The sequence below is a fragment of the Aquila chrysaetos genome, chromosome 16, assembly GCF_900496995.4.
Source record: "Aquila chrysaetos chrysaetos chromosome 16, bAquChr1.4, whole genome shotgun sequence".
Lineage (NCBI taxonomy): Eukaryota > Metazoa > Chordata > Aves > Accipitriformes > Accipitridae > Aquila > Aquila chrysaetos.
Window position 1 is genome coordinate 10893684 of NC_044019.1, and position 22026 is coordinate 10915709.

Below are 22026 nucleotides of genomic sequence, written 5' to 3' on the forward strand. Positions count from 1 at the left end.
ATTGGGCTTTTGGCTTCTTCCCTAAGCCTCTCCATCCTGCTGAGACCCACTTGGGGCCAGTGTGTGTGCCAGTCAGCAGTGGATTGACCCTGGCTGGATGCTAAGCACCCAGCCAGCCACTCACTCACTGCCCCTCAGTGGGAACGGGGAGAGAATCAGAAATGTAAAAGCAAAAAAACCCACACGTGTCCAGATACGGAGGGTTTTCAGAAGTGAAGAAACTAGTGGAAAAGCAAAGGCCAAACCATCCGTAAGATGCAAAGGCAATCACTTTGCCCCTCCCACCAGTGGCCAATGCCCAGCTAGTCTCTGAGCAATGGCTACTGGGGGAAAAACTCCACACACGCCCCCTCCCCCCCATTTCACTACTCAGCATGACGTTCTGCGATATGTGGAGCATCTCCTTGACCCTTTGGGTCAGCTAATCTGGCTGTGTCCCTGACCATCTCCTGCCCACCCGTTGCCCACTCCCTATCAGGCAGAACAAAAAACAGAGGAGCCTTGGATGCTGTGCTAGCACTCCACAGCAATAGCTAAAGCGCTTGTGCACTATCAGCACTAGCTTGGACGCACATCTAAAACACAGCACTAGACAACCTGCTAGAACCAAAATGAGCTCCATCCCCACCAGAATCAGTACACGGGCCCAGGGCTGCAGCAGGTACCAGACTGGGCAAAGGCAGCAGGAAGGGAGGGCGAAGTACCAAAACAAATCTGGAAGCACCATATAGTTGTTGGAAGGAAGGAGGGATGGAAGGAAGGAAGGAAAGAAGGAATGAACAAGAGTAAGAGCTGGGAAGAACAGACAGAAGAAGCAGAAAGGGTAGGAGGAAGCCTTACAAGACTGTGAGGAGCTCAGCCGTGTTGAGGACACAGTTGAGGAGGGAGAAGCAGCAGGCGACGGCAGGGCGCTGGTTTTGGCTGTGGAGGGTGTGGAGGACTCCGGTGCGGGCGACTCTGTTGGAGCCGTCGTCGTCGGGGAAGAGGGCTTGGGCCTTAGGGTCGTAGGCGTAGGCTTGGGGCTGGTGGTTGGCGCCAACGTGGAGGAGACGGTGGAAGTGGCGGCAGATGGCAGCCGGGTGCTGAGAGGGCTGCTGTGGGCAGACGGCGAGCTGGGACTTGGAGACGTCCTTGTCAGAGGGACTTCTGCGGTGCTAGCAGAAATCGCCTCTCTGGAGACAGAGGTCTTGGCGGTGCTGCTGGCGGAGGTGGCGGCGGTGGTCTTCTGCGTGGTCAGAGGTGGCACGATGTGTGGCACGGTTGTCTTCTCGCGGGTGACGGCTGCTGGGAGGAAAGCACAGGCTGACTGAGGGTGGCAAGCCAAGAGGGTAGGGTGAAGGAGACGGGAAGAAACCCTGGGCTAGGGCCTCGGGCAAGAAAAGCAGCCCCGTATCGCCCTGAGTCTTGCTGAGCAAGAGAGAGGATTGGGCTTTTGGCTTCTTCCCTAAGCCTCTCCATCCTGCTGAGACCCACTTGGGGCCAGTGTGTGTGCCAGTCAGCAGTGGATTGACCCTGGCTGGATGCTAAGCACCCAGCCAGCCACTCACTCACTGCCCCTCAGTGGGAACGGGGAGAGAATCAGAAATGTAAAAGCAAAAAAACCCACACGTGTCCAGATACGGAGGGTTTTCAGAAGTGAAGAAACTAGTGGAAAAGCAAAGGCCAAACCATCCGTAAGATGCAAAGGCAATCACTTTGCCCCTCCCACCAGTGGCCAATGCCCAGCTAGTCTCTGAGCAACGGCTACTGGGGGAAAAACTCCACACACGCCCCCTCCCCCCCATTTCACTACTCAGCATGACGTTCTGCGATATGTGGAGCATCTCCTTGACCCTTTGGGTCAGCTAATCTGGCTGTGTCCCTGACCATCTCCTGCCCACCCGTTGCCCACTCCCTATCAGGCAGAACAAAAAACAGAGGAGCCTTGGATGCTGTGCTAGCACTCCACAGCAATAGCTAAAGCGCTTGTGCACTATCAGCACTAGCTTGGACGCACATCTAAAACACAGCACTAGACAACCTGCTAGAACCAAAATGAGCTCCATCCCCACCAGAATCAGTACACGGGCCCAGGGCTGCAGCAGGTACCAGACTGGGCAAAGGCAGCAGGAAGGGAGGGCGAAGTACCAAAACAAATCTGGAAGCACCATATAGTTGTTGGAAGGAAGGAGGGATGGAAGGAAGGAAGGAAAGAAGGAATGAACAAGAGTAAGAGCTGGGAAGAACAGACAGAAGAAGCAGAAAGGGTAGGAGGAAGCCTTACAAGACTGTGAGGAGCTCAGCCGTGTTGAGGACACAGTTGAGGAGGGAGAAGCAGCAGGCGACGGCAGGGCGCTGGTTTTGGCTGTGGAGGGTGTGGAGGACTCCGGTGCGGGCGACTCTGTTGGAGCCGTCGTCGTCGGGGAAGAGGGCTTGGGCCTTAGGGTCGTAGGCGTAGGCTTGGGGCTGGTGGTTGGCGCCAACGTGGAGGAGACGGTGGAAGTGGCGGCAGATGGCAGCCGGGTGCTGAGAGGGCTGCTGTGGGCAGACGGCGAGCTGGGACTTGGAGACGTCCTTGTCAGAGGGACTTCTGCGGTGCTAGCAGAAATCGCCTCTCTGGAGACAGAGGTCTTGGCGGTGCTGCTGGCGGAGGTGGCGGCGGTGGTCTTCTGCGTGGTCAGAGGTGGCACGATGTGTGGCACGGTTGTCTTCTCGCGGGTGACGGCTGCTGGGAGGAAAGCACAGGCTGACTGAGGGTGGCAAGCCAAGAGGGTAGGGTGAAGGAGACGGGAAGAAACCCTGGGCTAGGGCCTCGGGCAAGAAAAGCAGCCCCGTATCGCCCTGAGTCTTGCTGAGCAAGAGAGAGGATTGGGCTTTTGGCTTCTTCCCTAAGCCTCTCCATCCTGCTGAGACCCACTTGGGGCCAGTGTGTGTGCCAGTCAGCAGTGGATTGACCCTGGCTGGATGCTAAGCACCCAGCCAGCCACTCACTCACTGCCCCTCAGTGGGAACGGGGAGAGAATCAGAAATGTAAAAGCAAAAAAACCCACACGTGTCCAGATACGGAGGGTTTTCAGAAGTGAAGAAACTAGTGGAAAAGCAAAGGCCAAACCATCCGTAAGATGCAAAGGCAATCACTTTGCCCCTCCCACCAGTGGCCAATGCCCAGCTAGTCTCTGAGCAACGGCTACTGGGGGAAAAACTCCACACACGCCCCCTCCCCCCCATTTCACTACTCAGCATGACGTTCTGCGATATGTGGAGCATCTCCTTGACCCTTTGGGTCAGCTAATCTGGCTGTGTCCCTGACCATCTCCTGCCCACCCGTTGCCCACTCCCTATCAGGCAGAACAAAAAACAGAGGAGCCTTGGATGCTGTGCTAGCACTCCACAGCAATAGCTAAAGCGCTTGTGCACTATCAGCACTAGCTTGGACGCACATCTAAAACACAGCACTAGACAACCTGCTAGAACCAAAATGAGCTCCATCCCCACCAGAATCAGTACACGGGCCCAGGGCTGCAGCAGGTACCAGACTGGGCAAAGGCAGCAGGAAGGGAGGGCGAAGTACCAAAACAAATCTGGAAGCACCATATAGTTGTTGGAAGGAAGGAGGGATGGAAGGAAGGAAGGAAAGAAGGAATGAACAAGAGTAAGAGCTGGGAAGAACAGACAGAAGAAGCAGAAAGGGTAGGAGGAAGCCTTACAAGACTGTGAGGAGCTCAGCCGTGTTGAGGACACAGTTGAGGAGGGAGAAGCAGCAGGCGACGGCAGGGCGCTGGTTTTGGCTGTGGAGGGTGTGGAGGACTCCGGTGCGGGCGACTCTGTTGGAGCCGTCGTCGTCGGGGAAGAGGGCTTGGGCCTTAGGGTCGTAGGCGTAGGCTTGGGGCTGGTGGTTGGCGCCAACGTGGAGGAGACGGTGGAAGTGGCGGCAGATGGCAGCCGGGTGCTGAGAGGGCTGCTGTGGGCAGACGGCGAGCTGGGACTTGGAGACGTCCTTGTCAGAGGGACTTCTGCGGTGCTAGCAGAAATCGCCTCTCTGGAGACAGAGGTCTTGGCGGTGCTGCTGGCGGAGGTGGCGGCGGTGGTCTTCTGCGTGGTCAGAGGTGGCACGATGTGTGGCACGGTTGTCTTCTCGCGGGTGACGGCTGCTGGGAGGAAAGCACAGGCTGACTGAGGGTGGCAAGCCAAGAGGGTAGGGTGAAGGAGACGGGAAGAAACCCTGGGCTAGGGCCTCGGGCAAGAAAAGCAGCCCCGTATCGCCCTGAGTCTTGCTGAGCAAGAGAGAGGATTGGGCTTTTGGCTTCTTCCCTAAGCCTCTCCATCCTGCTGAGACCCACTTGGGGCCAGTGTGTGTGCCAGTCAGCAGTGGATTGACCCTGGCTGGATGCTAAGCACCCAGCCAGCCACTCACTCACTGCCCCTCAGTGGGAACGGGGAGAGAATCAGAAATGTAAAAGCAAAAAAACCCACACGTGTCCAGATACGGAGGGTTTTCAGAAGTGAAGAAACTAGCGGAAAAGCAAAGGCCAAACCATCCGTAAGATGCAAAGGCAATCACTTTGCCCCTCCCACCAGTGGCCAATGCCCAGCTAGTCTCTGAGCAACGGCTACTGGGGGAAAAACTCCACACACGCCCCCTCCCCCCCATTTCACTACTCAGCATGACGTTCTGCGATATGTGGAGCATCTCCTTGACCCTTTGGGTCAGCTAATCTGGCTGTGTCCCTGACCATCTCCTGCCCACCCGTTGCCCACTCCCTATCAGGCAGAACAAAAAACAGAGGAGCCTTGGATGCTGTGCTAGCACTCCACAGCAATAGCTAAAGCGCTTGTGCACTATCAGCACTAGCTTGGACGCACATCTAAAACACAGCACTAGACAACCTGCTAGAACCAAAATGAGCTCCATCCCCACCAGAATCAGTACACGGGCCCAGGGCTGCAGCAGGTACCAGACTGGGCAAAGGCAGCAGGAAGGGAGGGCGAAGTACCAAAACAAATCTGGAAGCACCATATAGTTGTTGGAAGGAAGGAGGGATGGAAGGAAGGAAGGAAAGAAGGAATGAACAAGAGTAAGAGCTGGGAAGAACAGACAGAAGAAGCAGAAAGGGTAGGAGGAAGCCTTACAAGACTGTGAGGAGCTCAGCCGTGTTGAGGACACAGTTGAGGAGGGAGAAGCAGCAGGCGACGGCAGGGCGCTGGTTTTGGCTGTGGAGGGTGTGGAGGACTCCGGTGCGGGCGACTCTGTTGGAGCCGTCGTCGTCGGGGAAGAGGGCTTGGGCCTTAGGGTCGTAGGCGTAGGCTTGGGGCTGGTGGTTGGCGCCAACGTGGAGGAGACGGTGGAAGTGGCGGCAGATGGCAGCCGGGTGCTGAGAGGGCTGCTGTGGGCAGACGGCGAGCTGGGACTTGGAGACGTCCTTGTCAGAGGGACTTCTGCGGTGCTAGCAGAAATCGCCTCTCTGGAGACAGAGGTCTTGGCGGTGCTGCTGGCGGAGGTGGCGGCGGTGGTCTTCTGCGTGGTCAGAGGTGGCACGATGTGTGGCACGGTTGTCTTCTCGCGGGTGACGGCTGCTGGGAGGAAAGCACAGGCTGACTGAGGGTGGCAAGCCAAGAGGGTAGGGTGAAGGAGACGGGAAGAAACCCTGGGCTAGGGCCTCGGGCAAGAAAAGCAGCCCCGTATCGCCCTGAGTCTTGCTGAGCAAGAGAGAGGATTGGGCTTTTGGCTTCTTCCCTAAGCCTCTCCATCCTGCTGAGACCCACTTGGGGCCAGTGTGTGTGCCAGTCAGCAGTGGATTGACCCTGGCTGGATGCTAAGCACCCAGCCAGCCACTCACTCACTGCCCCTCAGTGGGAACGGGGAGAGAATCAGAAATGTAAAAGCAAAAAAACCCACACGTGTCCAGATACGGAGGGTTTTCAGAAGTGAAGAAACTAGTGGAAAAGCAAAGGCCAAACCATCCGTAAGATGCAAAGGCAATCACTTTGCCCCTCCCACCAGTGGCCAATGCCCAGCTAGTCTCTGAGCAACGGCTACTGGGGGAAAAACTCCACACACGCCCCCTCCCCCCCATTTCACTACTCAGCATGACGTTCTGCGATATGTGGAGCATCTCCTTGACCCTTTGGGTCAGCTAATCTGGCTGTGTCCCTGACCATCTCCTGCCCACCCGTTGCCCACTCCCTATCAGGCAGAACAAAAAACAGAGGAGCCTTGGATGCTGTGCTAGCACTCCACAGCAATAGCTAAAGCGCTTGTGCACTATCAGCACTAGCTTGGACGCACATCTAAAACACAGCACTAGACAACCTGCTAGAACCAAAATGAGCTCCATCCCCACCAGAATCAGTACACGGGCCCAGGGCTGCAGCAGGTACCAGACTGGGCAAAGGCAGCAGGAAGGGAGGGCGAAGTACCAAAACAAATCTGGAAGCACCATATAGTTGTTGGAAGGAAGGAGGGATGGAAGGAAGGAAGGAAAGAAGGAATGAACAAGAGTAAGAGCTGGGAAGAACAGACAGAAGAAGCAGAAAGGGTAGGAGGAAGCCTTACAAGACTGTGAGGAGCTCAGCCGTGTTGAGGACACAGTTGAGGAGGGAGAAGCAGCAGGCGACGGCAGGGCGCTGGTTTTGGCTGTGGAGGGTGTGGAGGACTCCGGTGCGGGCGACTCTGTTGGAGCCGTCGTCGTCGGGGAAGAGGGCTTGGGCCTTAGGGTCGTAGGCGTAGGCTTGGGGCTGGTGGTTGGCGCCAACGTGGAGGAGACGGTGGAAGTGGCGGCAGATGGCAGCCGGGTGCTGAGAGGGCTGCTGTGGGCAGACGGCGAGCTGGGACTTGGAGACGTCCTTGTCAGAGGGACTTCTGCGGTGCTAGCAGAAATCGCCTCTCTGGAGACAGAGGTCTTGGCGGTGCTGCTGGCGGAGGTGGCGGCGGTGGTCTTCTGCGTGGTCAGAGGTGGCACGATGTGTGGCACGGTTGTCTTCTCGCGGGTGACGGCTGCTGGGAGGAAAGCACAGGCTGACTGAGGGTGGCAAGCCAAGAGGGTAGGGTGAAGGAGACGGGAAGAAACCCTGGGCTAGGGCCTCGGGCAAGAAAAGCAGCCCCGTATCGCCCTGAGTCTTGCTGAGCAAGAGAGAGGATTGGGCTTTTGGCTTCTTCCCTAAGCCTCTCCATCCTGCTGAGACCCACTTGGGGCCAGTGTGTGTGCCAGTCAGCAGTGGATTGACCCTGGCTGGATGCTAAGCACCCAGCCAGCCACTCACTCACTGCCCCTCAGTGGGAACGGGGAGAGAATCAGAAATGTAAAAGCAAAAAAACCCACACGTGTCCAGATACGGAGGGTTTTCAGAAGTGAAGAAACTAGTGGAAAAGCAAAGGCCAAACCATCCGTAAGATGCAAAGGCAATCACTTTGCCCCTCCCACCAGTGGCCAATGCCCAGCTAGTCTCTGAGCAACGGCTACTGGGGGAAAAACTCCACACACGCCCCCTCCCCCCCATTTCACTACTCAGCATGACGTTCTGCGATATGTGGAGCATCTCCTTGACCCTTTGGGTCAGCTAATCTGGCTGTGTCCCTGACCATCTCCTGCCCACCCGTTGCCCACTCCCTATCAGGCAGAACAAAAAACAGAGGAGCCTTGGATGCTGTGCTAGCACTCCACAGCAATAGCTAAAGCGCTTGTGCACTATCAGCACTAGCTTGGACGCACATCTAAAACACAGCACTAGACAACCTGCTAGAACCAAAATGAGCTCCATCCCCACCAGAATCAGTACACGGGCCCAGGGCTGCAGCAGGTACCAGACTGGGCAAAGGCAGCAGGAAGGGAGGGCGAAGTACCAAAACAAATCTGGAAGCACCATATAGTTGTTGGAAGGAAGGAGGGATGGAAGGAAGGAAGGAAAGAAGGAATGAACAAGAGTAAGAGCTGGGAAGAACAGACAGAAGAAGCAGAAAGGGTAGGAGGAAGCCTTACAAGACTGTGAGGAGCTCAGCCGTGTTGAGGACACAGTTGAGGAGGGAGAAGCAGCAGGCGACGGCAGGGCGCTGGTTTTGGCTGTGGAGGGTGTGGAGGACTCCGGTGCGGGCGACTCTGTTGGAGCCGTCGTCGTCGGGGAAGAGGGCTTGGGCCTTAGGGTCGTAGGCGTAGGCTTGGGGCTGGTGGTTGGCGCCAACGTGGAGGAGACGGTGGAAGTGGCGGCAGATGGCAGCCGGGTGCTGAGAGGGCTGCTGTGGGCAGACGGCGAGCTGGGACTTGGAGACGTCCTTGTCAGAGGGACTTCTGCGGTGCTAGCAGAAATCGCCTCTCTGGAGACAGAGGTCTTGGCGGTGCTGCTGGCGGAGGTGGCGGCGGTGGTCTTCTGCGTGGTCAGAGGTGGCACGATGTGTGGCACGGTTGTCTTCTCGCGGGTGACGGCTGCTGGGAGGAAAGCACAGGCTGACTGAGGGTGGCAAGCCAAGAGGGTAGGGTGAAGGAGACGGGAAGAAACCCTGGGCTAGGGCCTCGGGCAAGAAAAGCAGCCCCGTATCGCCCTGAGTCTTGCTGAGCAAGAGAGAGGATTGGGCTTTTGGCTTCTTCCCTAAGCCTCTCCATCCTGCTGAGACCCACTTGGGGCCAGTGTGTGTGCCAGTCAGCAGTGGATTGACCCTGGCTGGATGCTAAGCACCCAGCCAGCCACTCACTCACTGCCCCTCAGTGGGAACGGGGAGAGAATCAGAAATGTAAAAGCAAAAAAACCCACACGTGTCCAGATACGGAGGGTTTTCAGAAGTGAAGAAACTAGTGGAAAAGCAAAGGCCAAACCATCCGTAAGATGCAAAGGCAATCACTTTGCCCCTCCCACCAGTGGCCAATGCCCAGCTAGTCTCTGAGCAACGGCTACTGGGGGAAAAACTCCACACACGCCCCCTCCCCCCCATTTCACTACTCAGCATGACGTTCTGCGATATGTGGAGCATCTCCTTGACCCTTTGGGTCAGCTAATCTGGCTGTGTCCCTGACCATCTCCTGCCCACCCGTTGCCCACTCCCTATCAGGCAGAACAAAAAACAGAGGAGCCTTGGATGCTGTGCTAGCACTCCACAGCAATAGCTAAAGCGCTTGTGCACTATCAGCACTAGCTTGGACGCACATCTAAAACACAGCACTAGACAACCTGCTAGAACCAAAATGAGCTCCATCCCCACCAGAATCAGTACACGGGCCCAGGGCTGCAGCAGGTACCAGACTGGGCAAAGGCAGCAGGAAGGGAGGGCGAAGTACCAAAACAAATCTGGAAGCACCATATAGTTGTTGGAAGGAAGGAGGGATGGAAGGAAGGAAGGAAAGAAGGAATGAACAAGAGTAAGAGCTGGGAAGAACAGACAGAAGAAGCAGAAAGGGTAGGAGGAAGCCTTACAAGACTGTGAGGAGCTCAGCCGTGTTGAGGACACAGTTGAGGAGGGAGAAGCAGCAGGCGACGGCAGGGCGCTGGTTTTGGCTGTGGAGGGTGTGGAGGACTCCGGTGCGGGCGACTCTGTTGGAGCCGTCGTCGTCGGGGAAGAGGGCTTGGGCCTTAGGGTCGTAGGCGTAGGCTTGGGGCTGGTGGTTGGCGCCAACGTGGAGGAGACGGTGGAAGTGGCGGCAGATGGCAGCCGGGTGCTGAGAGGGCTGCTGTGGGCAGACGGCGAGCTGGGACTTGGAGACGTCCTTGTCAGAGGGACTTCTGCGGTGCTAGCAGAAATCGCCTCTCTGGAGACAGAGGTCTTGGCGGTGCTGCTGGCGGAGGTGGCGGCGGTGGTCTTCTGCGTGGTCAGAGGTGGCACGATGTGTGGCACGGTTGTCTTCTCGCGGGTGACGGCTGCTGGGAGGAAAGCACAGGCTGACTGAGGGTGGCAAGCCAAGAGGGTAGGGTGAAGGAGACGGGAAGAAACCCTGGGCTAGGGCCTCGGGCAAGAAAAGCAGCCCCGTATCGCCCTGAGTCTTGCTGAGCAAGAGAGAGGATTGGGCTTTTGGCTTCTTCCCTAAGCCTCTCCATCCTGCTGAGACCCACTTGGGGCCAGTGTGTGTGCCAGTCAGCAGTGGATTGACCCTGGCTGGATGCTAAGCACCCAGCCAGCCACTCACTCACTGCCCCTCAGTGGGAACGGGGAGAGAATCAGAAATGTAAAAGCAAAAAAACCCACACGTGTCCAGATACGGAGGGTTTTCAGAAGTGAAGAAACTAGTGGAAAAGCAAAGGCCAAACCATCCGTAAGATGCAAAGGCAATCACTTTGCCCCTCCCACCAGTGGCCAATGCCCAGCTAGTCTCTGAGCAACGGCTACTGGGGGAAAAACTCCACACACGCCCCCTCCCCCCCATTTCACTACTCAGCATGACGTTCTGCGATATGTGGAGCATCTCCTTGACCCTTTGGGTCAGCTAATCTGGCTGTGTCCCTGACCATCTCCTGCCCACCCGTTGCCCACTCCCTATCAGGCAGAACAAAAAACAGAGGAGCCTTGGATGCTGTGCTAGCACTCCACAGCAATAGCTAAAGCGCTTGTGCACTATCAGCACTAGCTTGGACGCACATCTAAAACACAGCACTAGACAACCTGCTAGAACCAAAATGAGCTCCATCCCCACCAGAATCAGTACACGGGCCCAGGGCTGCAGCAGGTACCAGACTGGGCAAAGGCAGCAGGAAGGGAGGGCGAAGTACCAAAACAAATCTGGAAGCACCATATAGTTGTTGGAAGGAAGGAGGGATGGAAGGAAGGAAGGAAAGAAGGAATGAACAAGAGTAAGAGCTGGGAAGAACAGACAGAAGAAGCAGAAAGGGTAGGAGGAAGCCTTACAAGACTGTGAGGAGCTCAGCCGTGTTGAGGACACAGTTGAGGAGGGAGAAGCAGCAGGCGACGGCAGGGCGCTGGTTTTGGCTGTGGAGGGTGTGGAGGACTCCGGTGCGGGCGACTCTGTTGGAGCCGTCGTCGTCGGGGAAGAGGGCTTGGGCCTTAGGGTCGTAGGCGTAGGCTTGGGGCTGGTGGTTGGCGCCAACGTGGAGGAGACGGTGGAAGTGGCGGCAGATGGCAGCCGGGTGCTGAGAGGGCTGCTGTGGGCAGACGGCGAGCTGGGACTTGGAGACGTCCTTGTCAGAGGGACTTCTGCGGTGCTAGCAGAAATCGCCTCTCTGGAGACAGAGGTCTTGGCGGTGCTGCTGGCGGCGGTGGTCTTCTGCGTGGTCAGAGGTGGCACGATGTGTGGCACGGTTGTCTTCTTGTGGGTGAAGGCTGCCAGGGGGAAAGGACAAATCAGTTGTTGGCGATGGGCAAGATGGAAACCTGAATGATGTGGGCTGTTCTGGGGTAGAATTTTTCTGCTAGGATATATGTAAGCAAGGCAGGATCGGTGTACTACTTTTGGTTGTTTTAAAAGTTAATCAATGGGCCCATGACTCCAAATATGTTCCATCCTTTCCTGCTGCTTCTGAGAATTGCAGGCTGGTGACCGTTTTGAAGCATGTCCTTTAGTAATTTCTCTCTGCCTCCTTCCTCCTGGAGCTCTTGAGAAGGGAAGAGGTATCTCTACTTTCGTGTGCGATTCCACTGGTTGATAGGTAGTCTACACTTTGCCTGGTGCAGACTGTTCTGGAAAGGATCCATGGGAGGTCCGTGGCTATTGAAGGGATAGGCATTGGCCATGGATGACTCTTAGCTCTCTCCTGACCAGAGCACTCACCTGTTACTACTTTACTAGTTGGAGTCTTAGCTCTGGTTGGCTCCCTTGCTACAAAGAAAGGGACGAGAGAAAAGAATGGTTGAGTCTTGGGAAGGATTCTGGGGAAAGCATGTTGTGGCATCTCCTCAAAGGAGGCTGTCCAGTTCAACATCAAGGTAGCTCAGGCATGTGGAGCCCAATAGGTCTGAGTGGGAGCACTTTAGCCTGGATTTGTGTGTACACTTTCTTGCCCACTTTCCACTGGTGACTTTTTTGCACCCAGGGTCAGCATTGGCCAAGGAGGTGGCATTTTTTGACCCACACTTGTCATGGGTGTGCTGGGGCCTGGGCATCCATTGGATGGAGAGCATGCCTTGTGTTCTGTCTCTCACCTAAAACTGCCCTGAGGTGTAACATGGAGATGAGTTTCCAGTTTCACTACCTTCTGTTCCCCGCACTGTGCATTCTCAGGGCACCATTGTAAGGGGAGGGAGTGTGTGTTAGCTTGTCTCTGATTGCTAGTTGTAGGGCAGGAACTCATGGATTTCTGTACCCTGATAAAGGCCTGTGCCCCAGACCCAAACCCCTGAAGTGGCAAGGGAGGAGGATGCAGTCAGGGTCATGTGCGGGCCAGTCCCAGGACCTGCCTGGGTCCTAGGTGTCCCATGGCAAGAGCAGTGGGAATTGAGAATGAATACCAAACTGAAGCCTGTGTGGGATGTGCTGTTTAGGAGAGAATGGTGGGAGCTGGAAGGAGCAGTCAGAGCAGCAGGAAGGGCAGGAGGGAGCCTTACCAGGATGTGATGGTCTCAACTGTGTCGACAACACAGTTGAGGAGGGGGAAGAAGCAGATAAGGCTGAGGTGGCAGGTGAAGACCTGGGGTTTGGAGACATCCTTGTCAGTGGGACTTCTGGGCTGCTGGCAGGGCTGGCCTCTCTTGGGACAATGGTGCCTCTGACAGATGTAGCAGCAGTGGTTTTCTGTGTGGTGAGATGCTGCACAAGGTGTTGCTTCGTTGGTCTTCTGTGGGTGACAACTACAGAGAGAAAAGCACAGGTTGATTGAGGGTGGCAGGGCACGAGGGGAAGGCAAAGGAGGTGGGCAATTCCCAGGCAGAAGTGCCAGGGTATGGGTGGGGGTAAGAAAGGCAGGACCAGACTCCACTGAGTCTTACTGGGCAAGAGGGAGAAACAGGACAATGCCTCCCCCTGCAAAAAAATATGGGGCAAGAACTGGGCCTGAAGGATGCCCTCTGACAATTCAGCACCCCCTGCCTCTTCCTGGAGCTCCTGAGGGAAGAACAACCTCTCTGGATGTGTGTCTCCCCTCCAAGGCATTCCAGACTGGGCAAGAACATCATCTAGGAAAACTGGGGTAAGTAAAGCAGTATCTTAGGCCAAGGGCATCTCTCAGCTCCCTCTTACTCACCTACTGGGACTTGGTGGTGCAGAGTGGTTGCCTGGGTTCCCTCACTCTCTGTAAAGTAAGGAAGAATGGACATTAGTAATGGTTGGGAGCTGGTAAGGTTCCTAGCTGAAGTGGGTTGTGATACTTCCTTAGAGGAAGCTGTAATTGCTGGCACAAGAAGACCCAGATGTGTACACCCCAACAGTACTTTGTGGGAGACGCATGGATTGGGAGAGAGTGTACACCTGCCCTCCCACTACAGTAGACTTCTCCCTGCACACTGTCCCAGCATCTGGTGTCAGTTGCTAACCTAGCAATTCATGTTGTCATACAGCCTCAGAGGAGACTGTCCTTGTTGGCATATGGAGTACCTGACATCCCCAAGTGTAATTTCCTTTTTTTAATATTTATTTTTGGAAGAATTTGTTACAATGGCTAGGGGGAACACATATTCTGCCATCTGTGAGTTTTCAAGAACTTGCTTTGAAGTATAGAGATTTTGCCTAAATTTGGAGGAAGTATAGAGTATGGTCTTGAAGAGAGATGTTACATTTAAGATGATATTTGGTTGTCAGATGCTTGCTCCATTGATAAGACACATAAATTTCCATTTTTGTCACACTTCTTCAGTTATCCATGTCCTTTCCTATCTATTTGCAATGTTAAGACAACTAGTAAGAATGCTAGGGGTTTTTTTTATAAGGAATGCATTGATATGTGTCTTGTGAGTGATGGCTTCACCTGGCAGGTATGAAAAAGTGATATTTACCTACTGTTGTTAGTTTAGGCTTGCTGAAAGTTGTGATCTGAGATGTGGTTTCAGTAGGTATTGAGGTGGTTGTCATTTCCTTTTTGATAGTGGTCTTGAAGGGTGGTGTGGTGAACCTCACTTGTTCCGTCTCTGTTGAAGCAGCAGCTGATGAGGCAGCAGGTGTAGGCTTTGGTTTAGTGGTCATGGTTCTTTTTGTTGAGGTACTTATGGAAGGGGTAGTGATGGTTGTAGTCATATTTGGCGTAGTAAAAATTGATGTTGTATGTTCTTTCGGAGTAAAAGTAAATAATATAATGTGAATAATCAAGACATTGAATAATTAAAAATAGATAAATTATGAACAAGCTACCCATATTCCAGAGACCCAGTTTACACCCTTGATCTTTTGAATATTTTCTGTGTAATTGTTTGTATTCATGTTCTCATAAGCTTGCCAAATCTTTCTCTACTTGTATTTGTTTTCTATTGTCTCATATCTTTCTTTGTTCTCATTTTCTGTATTTTTCCTATATTAGATTATTTTTTTATATAATTTTTCTAAGAAGTTAGCTTTGTTGTCACTTATTGGCTAAAGTCTGTATGGGCTTTGCCCAAATGACAATTTCATTGGCTATTCTTATGTTCCAAATCAGCCACAGTTTCAGCTTTCTGTAATTTGTATTACAAAGCTAAATAACATCATACTATAGGACTTTCCTTGTCCCAGTGCACATATCATCTGTCACAACAGCAGCCTTTGAAGTTGTGCTTTGACTCCTGTTGGACCTCTTTTTAAGTCTGCTTTCCCTAATAGCCTGGGTCCAGGATGGCTTATTAGTTGAAATGCGTGTTGGTGGGAAGCTACGTGTTATTGTGAGTCACCACGAGCTACAGAATCAGAAAGTAATTTATGCTGAGGAGTCATCCTCATGAGAGCAGGACTCTAGAATCCTAGACAAAGCTGCTGCACTGATACCTGTGTGATTCTGCTTTGGAGTCTGCTTACATTATTCAGAGTTAATAGGTTGGGTGCTCCTTGAATATGACTGCATAACTGACCCAGCTGTGGAAAAGAGGCTGAAGCTGAGCTAATATATCTCACTGGACCTGAGCTGGCTCACTGCTTACAGAACTTCTAACGTGCTTCTCAGATGAGTCACGCAAGTGATTTTTTGTTGTATTTTTAACCTAGTGTCTATATCCTTGCTCTTTCCACACATTCAATCTACTTTTCTGAACATTTCTGGTTTACAAACTCCTTTCTGGAAGCCGCTTTGCCTACTTCATGATTTGGAGTCTTATGCTTGGATGTTGAGACAGCTTGCAATGCTTTCCTAGCAGAGTCATATCTCAACTATGTATAGAGTGGGTTTACTATAATTTATTTTAGACAGTAACGATAAAAACCTACCAGTTGTTGACTTTCTTGTGACAAGAGGTGATGCTGATGAAGGTCTTGGAACTGTGATTTTTGATGTTATTGTTGGATTTGTAGTCTCAGTTGATACAGTAGCTGCAGAAGAAATACTAGGTACTGTTGATAGGGTACTTGTGGTAGAGCTCCTTGTTACTTTAGGCTGCACTGTTGTTACTAAGAGAAAAAAAATCAAAATTAAAGGATAAGAAATAGTTCTTGATAATCTATTTATAATATACCTATATAAATTGAAAATTATTTTTTGAAGTAAAAACAGTGTCCTAATAACTATTAGTAGTAACTAATACTAAAAACATTTACCTTTCAGATGAAACATTTGAGGGAAGTAAGCCATCTATTCCTTTGCTGTTATGTGCAGTGAATACATTAAACAGGAATTCTTGCAGAAGCTTTATACATTTTTCTTCATCACTTTAAAGTGAAATTTGCAGAAATACTTGTGCATAGCAGCAGAGATGGAATTGTATTTTATTATTCACACAGCTGACAGAGTAATGTTTTCCCAATACCATCTGTCTTCAGGAAAATTAATGGAATTTCTAACAAATTTAAGATCAGAATATATATAGATTCCTTTCCAGGATCAGGCTATAGGGGTTTGGTATACATTTCCATGAAGACCTTCTTAAATTGTTGAAGTGTTATGCAGCCAGTCACCACTAAGAACTATGATGAAATTTCTGTGGGATTTTGTACATCATAGAATCATAGAATAGTTTGGGTTGGAAGGGACCTTTAAAGGTCATCTAGTCCAACCCCCCTGCCACGGGCAGGGACATCTTCAACTAGATCAGGTTCCTCAGAGCTGCGTCCAACCTGACCTTGAATGTTTCCAGGGATGGGGCATCTACGACCTCTCTGGGCAACCTCTTCCAGTGTTTCACCACCCTCATCATAAAAAATTTCTTCCTTATATCTGGTCTGAATCTACCCTCTTTTAGTTTAAAACCATTACCCCTTGTCCTGTCACAACAGGCCCTACTGAAAAGTCTGTCCCCATTTTTTTTATAAGCCCCCTTCAAGTATTGAAAGGCCACAATAAGGTATCCCCAGAGCCTTCTCTTCTCTGGGCTGTAGAACCCCAACTCTCTCAGCCCTTCTTCATAGGAGAGGTGTTCCCTCCCTCTGATCATGTTTGTGGCCCTCCTCTGGACCTGCTCCAACAGGTCCATGTCTTTCCTGTACTGAGGACCCCAGAGCTGGACGCAGTACTGCAGGTGGAGTCTCACCAGAGCAGTGTAGAGGGGTAGAATCATCTCCTTCAACATGCTGACCCACGGTTCTTTTGATGCAGCCCATGGCATGGTTGGCTTTCTGGGCTGCAAGTGCACATCGCCAGCTCATGTCCGGCTTTTCATCCACCAGAACCTCCAAGTCCCTCTCAAAAGGGCTACTCTCAATCCCTTCATCCCCCAGCCTGTAGTGATACCAGAGGTTGCCCCGACCCAGGTGCAGGACCTTGTACTTGGCCTTGTTGAACCTCATGAGGTTCACATGGGCCCACTTCTTGAGCTTGTCCACGTCCCTCTGGATGGCATCCCGTCCCTCAGGTGTGTCAACCACACCACTCAGCTTGGTGTCATCTGCAAACTTCCTGAGCGTGCACTCGAGCCCACTGTCCATCAGAGACAAGTCCTTATTCACTAACAGATATTTCATTACTGATATCTGGAAGTGCCTAAGTATACTCAGGAAACACTGTTCTGTCAGTAACTTATTTTTTTAAGATGTCTAACAATTATTTCTAGGAAAATTTTTGTGGTAATTATGATACCAAGTTATTTTTCATTATTGCATCTTACACGTGTGAAACTGGTGACGCCACTATATCACGCAAAAGAGGATATTGCTTACCTCATAAACATGTATCAGGACATATATCAGTGCATAAGTACTAGTTTGGTCAACTACATAAACTAACCTGTTGAAGGTGAAGATGTTTCAGGTGTGGTACTAGTGCTTTCATCTTCTGTTGTGTAAAGGTAAAACAGGTTAAGTTTGTAAATGAAAGCATATTAAAATATTCCAAGTAAGGCAAATTTCAGATTGGATTCAAAGGATTGTGTTAATTAGTGAGATATTCCTGAAAATGCTCCATGTTACATATTTCAATGGTAAACTTCACATCAAAGAACTTAAACAATGACAAAGAAATCAATACATCTCATAATAATACTGAACATGAGTAAGTTTTTGCTACCTTTCTTATGATTATTATGCTTAAGGGCACCTCACTTTTCAGGGATAATGGAAACATGTTTTTTGTATGTAAATAAGACCACTAAGTGAGATCCTGGTTACACAAGTTAGAATTCTGTAATATAAGAAAAATTGTCCTTGAGGTTTTTTTATATCTGCATGAAAATCCATACTGTGCAGCTCAAGTCTATCCAAAACATTATTTAATAAGATAGGTTTTCATAGAAGTAAACCATATGGTAATAAACCATAAGTTAAAATAATTTTTTAAAAAATCTCTAAAAAGAAATTTGCTAAGTAGAGTTCATTAGCTAGGTCTGATCCTCTTCTATAGGTTCTCTTTTTTTATGAAAGATGTTGAATATATCTGAGACCCACAGCTCTGCTGGGGCAGTCCCTCACGCAGCAGATCACAACACCAATACACTTTCAGAAAGACCCACATTTTGAAAAGTACTTACATTTAAAATGAATATAACTTTTCATGTTGCTAACTAAAACCAGTCAGGGTCATTCAGCTTCTGTATTATAGCATTCCCTACCCTAATCATTCTTTTAATTAGTTCTTTCCATTCCTTTATTTACCAACTAAAGTTTTAGATACTAGCAGTACAGTAATAGGGTTACTTTGAAGGAAAGTTATGTTTGGATGAACACTCAGCTGAGAGGTACTAGGAAAAAGACCTTCTTTGAGAATACACAAATGTTTTAGTATTGTTTTCCAGTTACTGTAGAGAAAGATAATGACTATATAGGTCACTGCTTACCACATGGCATGCATCTTTCCTTCTCGTGGTCGAAGTATTCATCATGAGAGCAGTTGTAACAGCCTGAAGAAAGGGGAAGAGAAGTTTGTTTTACATTTCTCAGAGAACAGCATTTAATTTATACTATTATAATAATAATTATAATCTAATATCTTACATTTCTATTATTAAAAAAAGTATCAACTGCAACATATCTATTCAGGTAAGCATTTCCAATGTCTTCCTCAGAAGAAGGGTCTGCCTATGTAGTAATTTTTTTGGTTTCTCCAACTATATCCATTTGTCTAATAAAGATATTAACTGCTCTCACCACATGTTTTCTTACCTAAGTACAGAGTATTCTTTTGATTTGGTGCAAGTCAGAGAATTTCTCTTCAAGATAGGCTGAGCTAGATGTAGTACAGGTATTGAATTCATTATGTATTTAAAGCAGTAGTAGTAAGGTAAAGATCACCAAAAGTGCTTCAAAGATAGCATCAATTAGAATACCATTAATTAACTGTGGTATGACTGATTTTAAAAACAGCATTGAAAATAATTACTATGTTACTGTTTCCTGCTTTACACTAGTACAGCTTATTACCTTCAATGTTGACATATTTGTAGTTTTGATTTGGACAATTACAAGGCCTGTAATGCCAGGTGCAGTTGTCATTGTTGTAGCCATAGGAATAAGCATCACCACTTCCTGTTTTTTTGTGAGAATTGTAATACTCACAGTAGACAGCTAAAAAAGGTAAAAGCGAGAGAGAAATCAGAATTTTTCAAATTAATGGCATGTAATTTTCAAAGGACTAAAAGGAGGACAAAATTAATAAACAGTTTGAATAAAAAAATTTGTTACTGAAGTTGTTAGCTTCTGATGTAAATTGAAGTTTAGGCTCCAGTGAAGTCAGTTTCTTTTTTGCAAATGCACTATGCAGGCATTTCCACAATTTTTAATGCATAATATAGTGAAATGTTGAAAAGAAACCATCAAAGATGACAACTGTAGCACTGATTTATAACACACTCATCCTCTTTTTTTCGTCCATATATGGTGTTCTGGAACACCTTGATATCTTTTTCCTGATTTACAGCGTTCCAGCCAACACAGCTGTCTTTATTTCCTTGACATCCACACAGAAGGTGATTTCATCGTAGCTAAAATGAAACATATTCTTTTACAATTTCATACTCCCTCTGCTGACTAACTGACAGTTTGCTATACAGTGGCAGCAGAAGAAACAGTCTGCCTTCTGTGACCACATTATTTTTCTCTTTCATTACTCCATGGTAAAAAGAGATAGAATATTTTGGTTAATTTAGCACAAATGAAAACTACAGATTTCAAAACCTGGGTGACTGAAGTCAACTATTTACCCATAGAGAAAATGCAACTTAGGAGGTGTTTATTAAGCAGTTACCTATGTTGCCATATTAATATACTCAGAGTAACAATAACAATCTCTTAAATCTGTTTAAAGAGAGCTTAAAGAAACTTACGACAGAACTCAGGGGTCCTCCAGTCAATGCAGATACCTTTATCTAAGCATGCCATGGCATATACTGCAATGGCATCGCACATACATTCACAGTCCCCTCCAATGTCACAACCACAAGAGTCTCGAACACAGGCCTCATAATAAGGCATACGATTCACCTGCATTGGAAAATGAAGTAATGAACTTTGTAGGATTCTTTTGTGCCTATTTGTTAAGAAGGTGTTTTTCCCTGGGCTAAACAATGTGTTCCATTAAGTGACAGTAACTCGTATTTCCTCTGAACACTTGTGAAAGCAATTACAATCCCACTTCATACAAATCTTTTTTGCAAGAATGTAGGTGTCTCCACATCAACAATAGAAACTGATGATGTTTTGCCACATATGTATGTCTAAATTCATACTAGTCCTGAACATATTATGTATAGTCAGCTAAAAAAAAAAACGCAAAGCCCCACATCCATTCAGGCACAAGTGTCTAAGTTTGTCAGCTGTACACCCTCCATGGATATGCATGAGCACTGCAGCATTATCCGCATTTCTCACTTATTTTCACCTCCTGAAAATGGAGATTTTCCTTCAGAAGGCTTGGTTCTGATGAACCTTGTGATACCTTCATTTCCCTAAAGTGGGCAACTTAAAACAAATAGTAAGGTTGATGATATCTTGCTCTTGGGCTGATTTGCATCTTCTAAGTAATGCTGTTGATTTACTGATAAGAACAAGGGTTTTCAGGCTTTTCTTAGGCTTGGTTTTCTAACAAAGGCTAAATGGTTTCCAAAGAGTAAACACTGCATTGATCAGCATCAGTCATCAACAGACCGACAAACTTCTGATACTTAAGTCTTCATTCTTTTTTCACTCTGATATTTTTAACTAATCAGTTAATGCCAATAACTTAACAATAACCAATAACTTAGCTTTTGTGCTTACAAAACCAGTGGTGAAGTGCAAATAAGAAAGGATGAAGATTAACATAAATGAGGGCCATAAAACATTTTATATATAATTTATTAAAACATTTTGGGGAAGAGAAAATCAGGTGTTGGAGTGTGAGCATTTTGGAATAATACAGATTATGCCTATAAATAAAAAGAAGGCCAAATCAATTCTTACCTTATTGTGACAGGCAGAAAAGACTTGGCTGTTGATGATGGAACATGTCTTTTCTGCCCATGCTTTACGATAAGGGTTCTTGCTACAGGGGTCCACTACAAAGTATACATCCCCACAGAGAGGATTCTCTTTCCAAGAATTGACAAATTCCAATTCATTTGATGCCACATACTTGCTTCGAGTTTCAAAATCATCCTTCATATTGCCATTATAGTTCCCACACAAACCGCATATAGTTTCCTAGATTAAATGAAAGCAGCACTGTCAGTTCAGCAAGTTACAATTACTTGCCTTCCCTTTTGCTTACTGAGAGTTTCTTGTGCTTTAGTAGTGAATGAGATCTACAAATACCCTCTTATGCATTCTTAGTGTCCTATGCATGAGGTTCTGTTCATCAGTGGATGAATGTGTTTCTCCTTTAAACTGTCATCATTTAGAGATCAAACTCAACCATGCAGTTATAAAAAATACAAGCACTTAGCTCAAAAACTTCCTAAATGCAGTAGGGTAATCACTTAAAAATCAGCCTCTAGTGAAAATCTCTGCTGTTTTGGAGATGATGAAAATTAATTGCTACTAACATCTCTGAAAAACCTTTGCCATCATGGACAGGCAAGCCAACTGTCATCAAATGCGCAGTTCAATCTGAACTGAAAGACAGTTTACTGAGGAAGTTATTCTGCCATTCCATACCTGTGTTTCTCTGGAGATCTTGATGAAGAAGTTCATGTGCTTATTCCAGATAAGGGTCATGTTGTATTTTCCTGGGATAATGATATCAAACATCAGGTGAAGGGCATTCTTTTTCACTTTATATCGTACTCCAGGATTCTCCCCAGAAACAGTGAAGGTTTCATCTCTCAGTATGAATGTCAAATTCTGGAAGAAAATTTATCTGGAGGTTATAACTTATCAAGTTTCAGTATTTTCCTTACTCTGTGTCACATTGCTGAAGATCAGATGCTGTGCTACTAGAGACTGTCTTGACATTCCCATTTATTTTTGAAAAGTCATGGCAGTCAAGTGAAGTCCCCGGAGACTGGAAGAAGGGAAACATTGCCCCCATTTTTAAACAGGGTAGAAAGGAGGACCCTGGGAACTACTGACCTGGAAGCCTTACTTCTGTGCCTGTGAAGATCATAGAACAGATCCTCCTAGAAGCTGTGTTAAGGCACATGGAGGACAGGGAGGTGATTCGAAACAG

The 22026-nt window shown here is 48.7% G+C and overlaps 2 protein-coding genes across 2 annotated transcripts in view; both read right to left on the reverse strand.

The window, feature by feature from the left end:
* Positions 1–421: 421 nt before the first annotated feature.
* Positions 422–14024, reverse strand: LOC121233862 (mucin-5AC-like). Its single transcript, XM_041129339.1, has 11 exons — positions 13838–14024; positions 11682–11729; positions 10802–11233; positions 9379–9819; positions 7956–8396; positions 6533–6973; positions 5110–5550; positions 3687–4127; positions 2264–2704; positions 841–1281; positions 422–471 (listed from the first exon to the last, which is right to left on the reverse strand). Exons 1-11 carry the CDS (start codon positions 14022–14024, stop codon positions 422–424), a joined length of 3804 nt encoding a protein of 1267 aa, XP_040985273.1.
* Positions 14025–14687: 663 nt separating this feature from the next.
* Positions 14688–22026, reverse strand: part of LOC115352079 (mucin-6) — a 32024-nt gene continuing 24685 nt past the window's right edge. Inside the window, exons 23-29 of the mRNA XM_041129340.1 lie at positions 21516–21701; positions 20823–21062; positions 19709–19865; positions 18807–18950; positions 18224–18286; positions 15231–15410; positions 14688–14707 (exon numbers count right to left, since the gene is read on the reverse strand). Coding sequence (XP_040985274.1) covers positions 14688–14707; positions 15231–15410; positions 18224–18286; positions 18807–18950; positions 19709–19865; positions 20823–21062; positions 21516–21701 — 990 coding nt within the window. The remainder of the gene's footprint in view (positions 14708–15230; positions 15411–18223; positions 18287–18806; positions 18951–19708; positions 19866–20822; positions 21063–21515; positions 21702–22026) is intronic.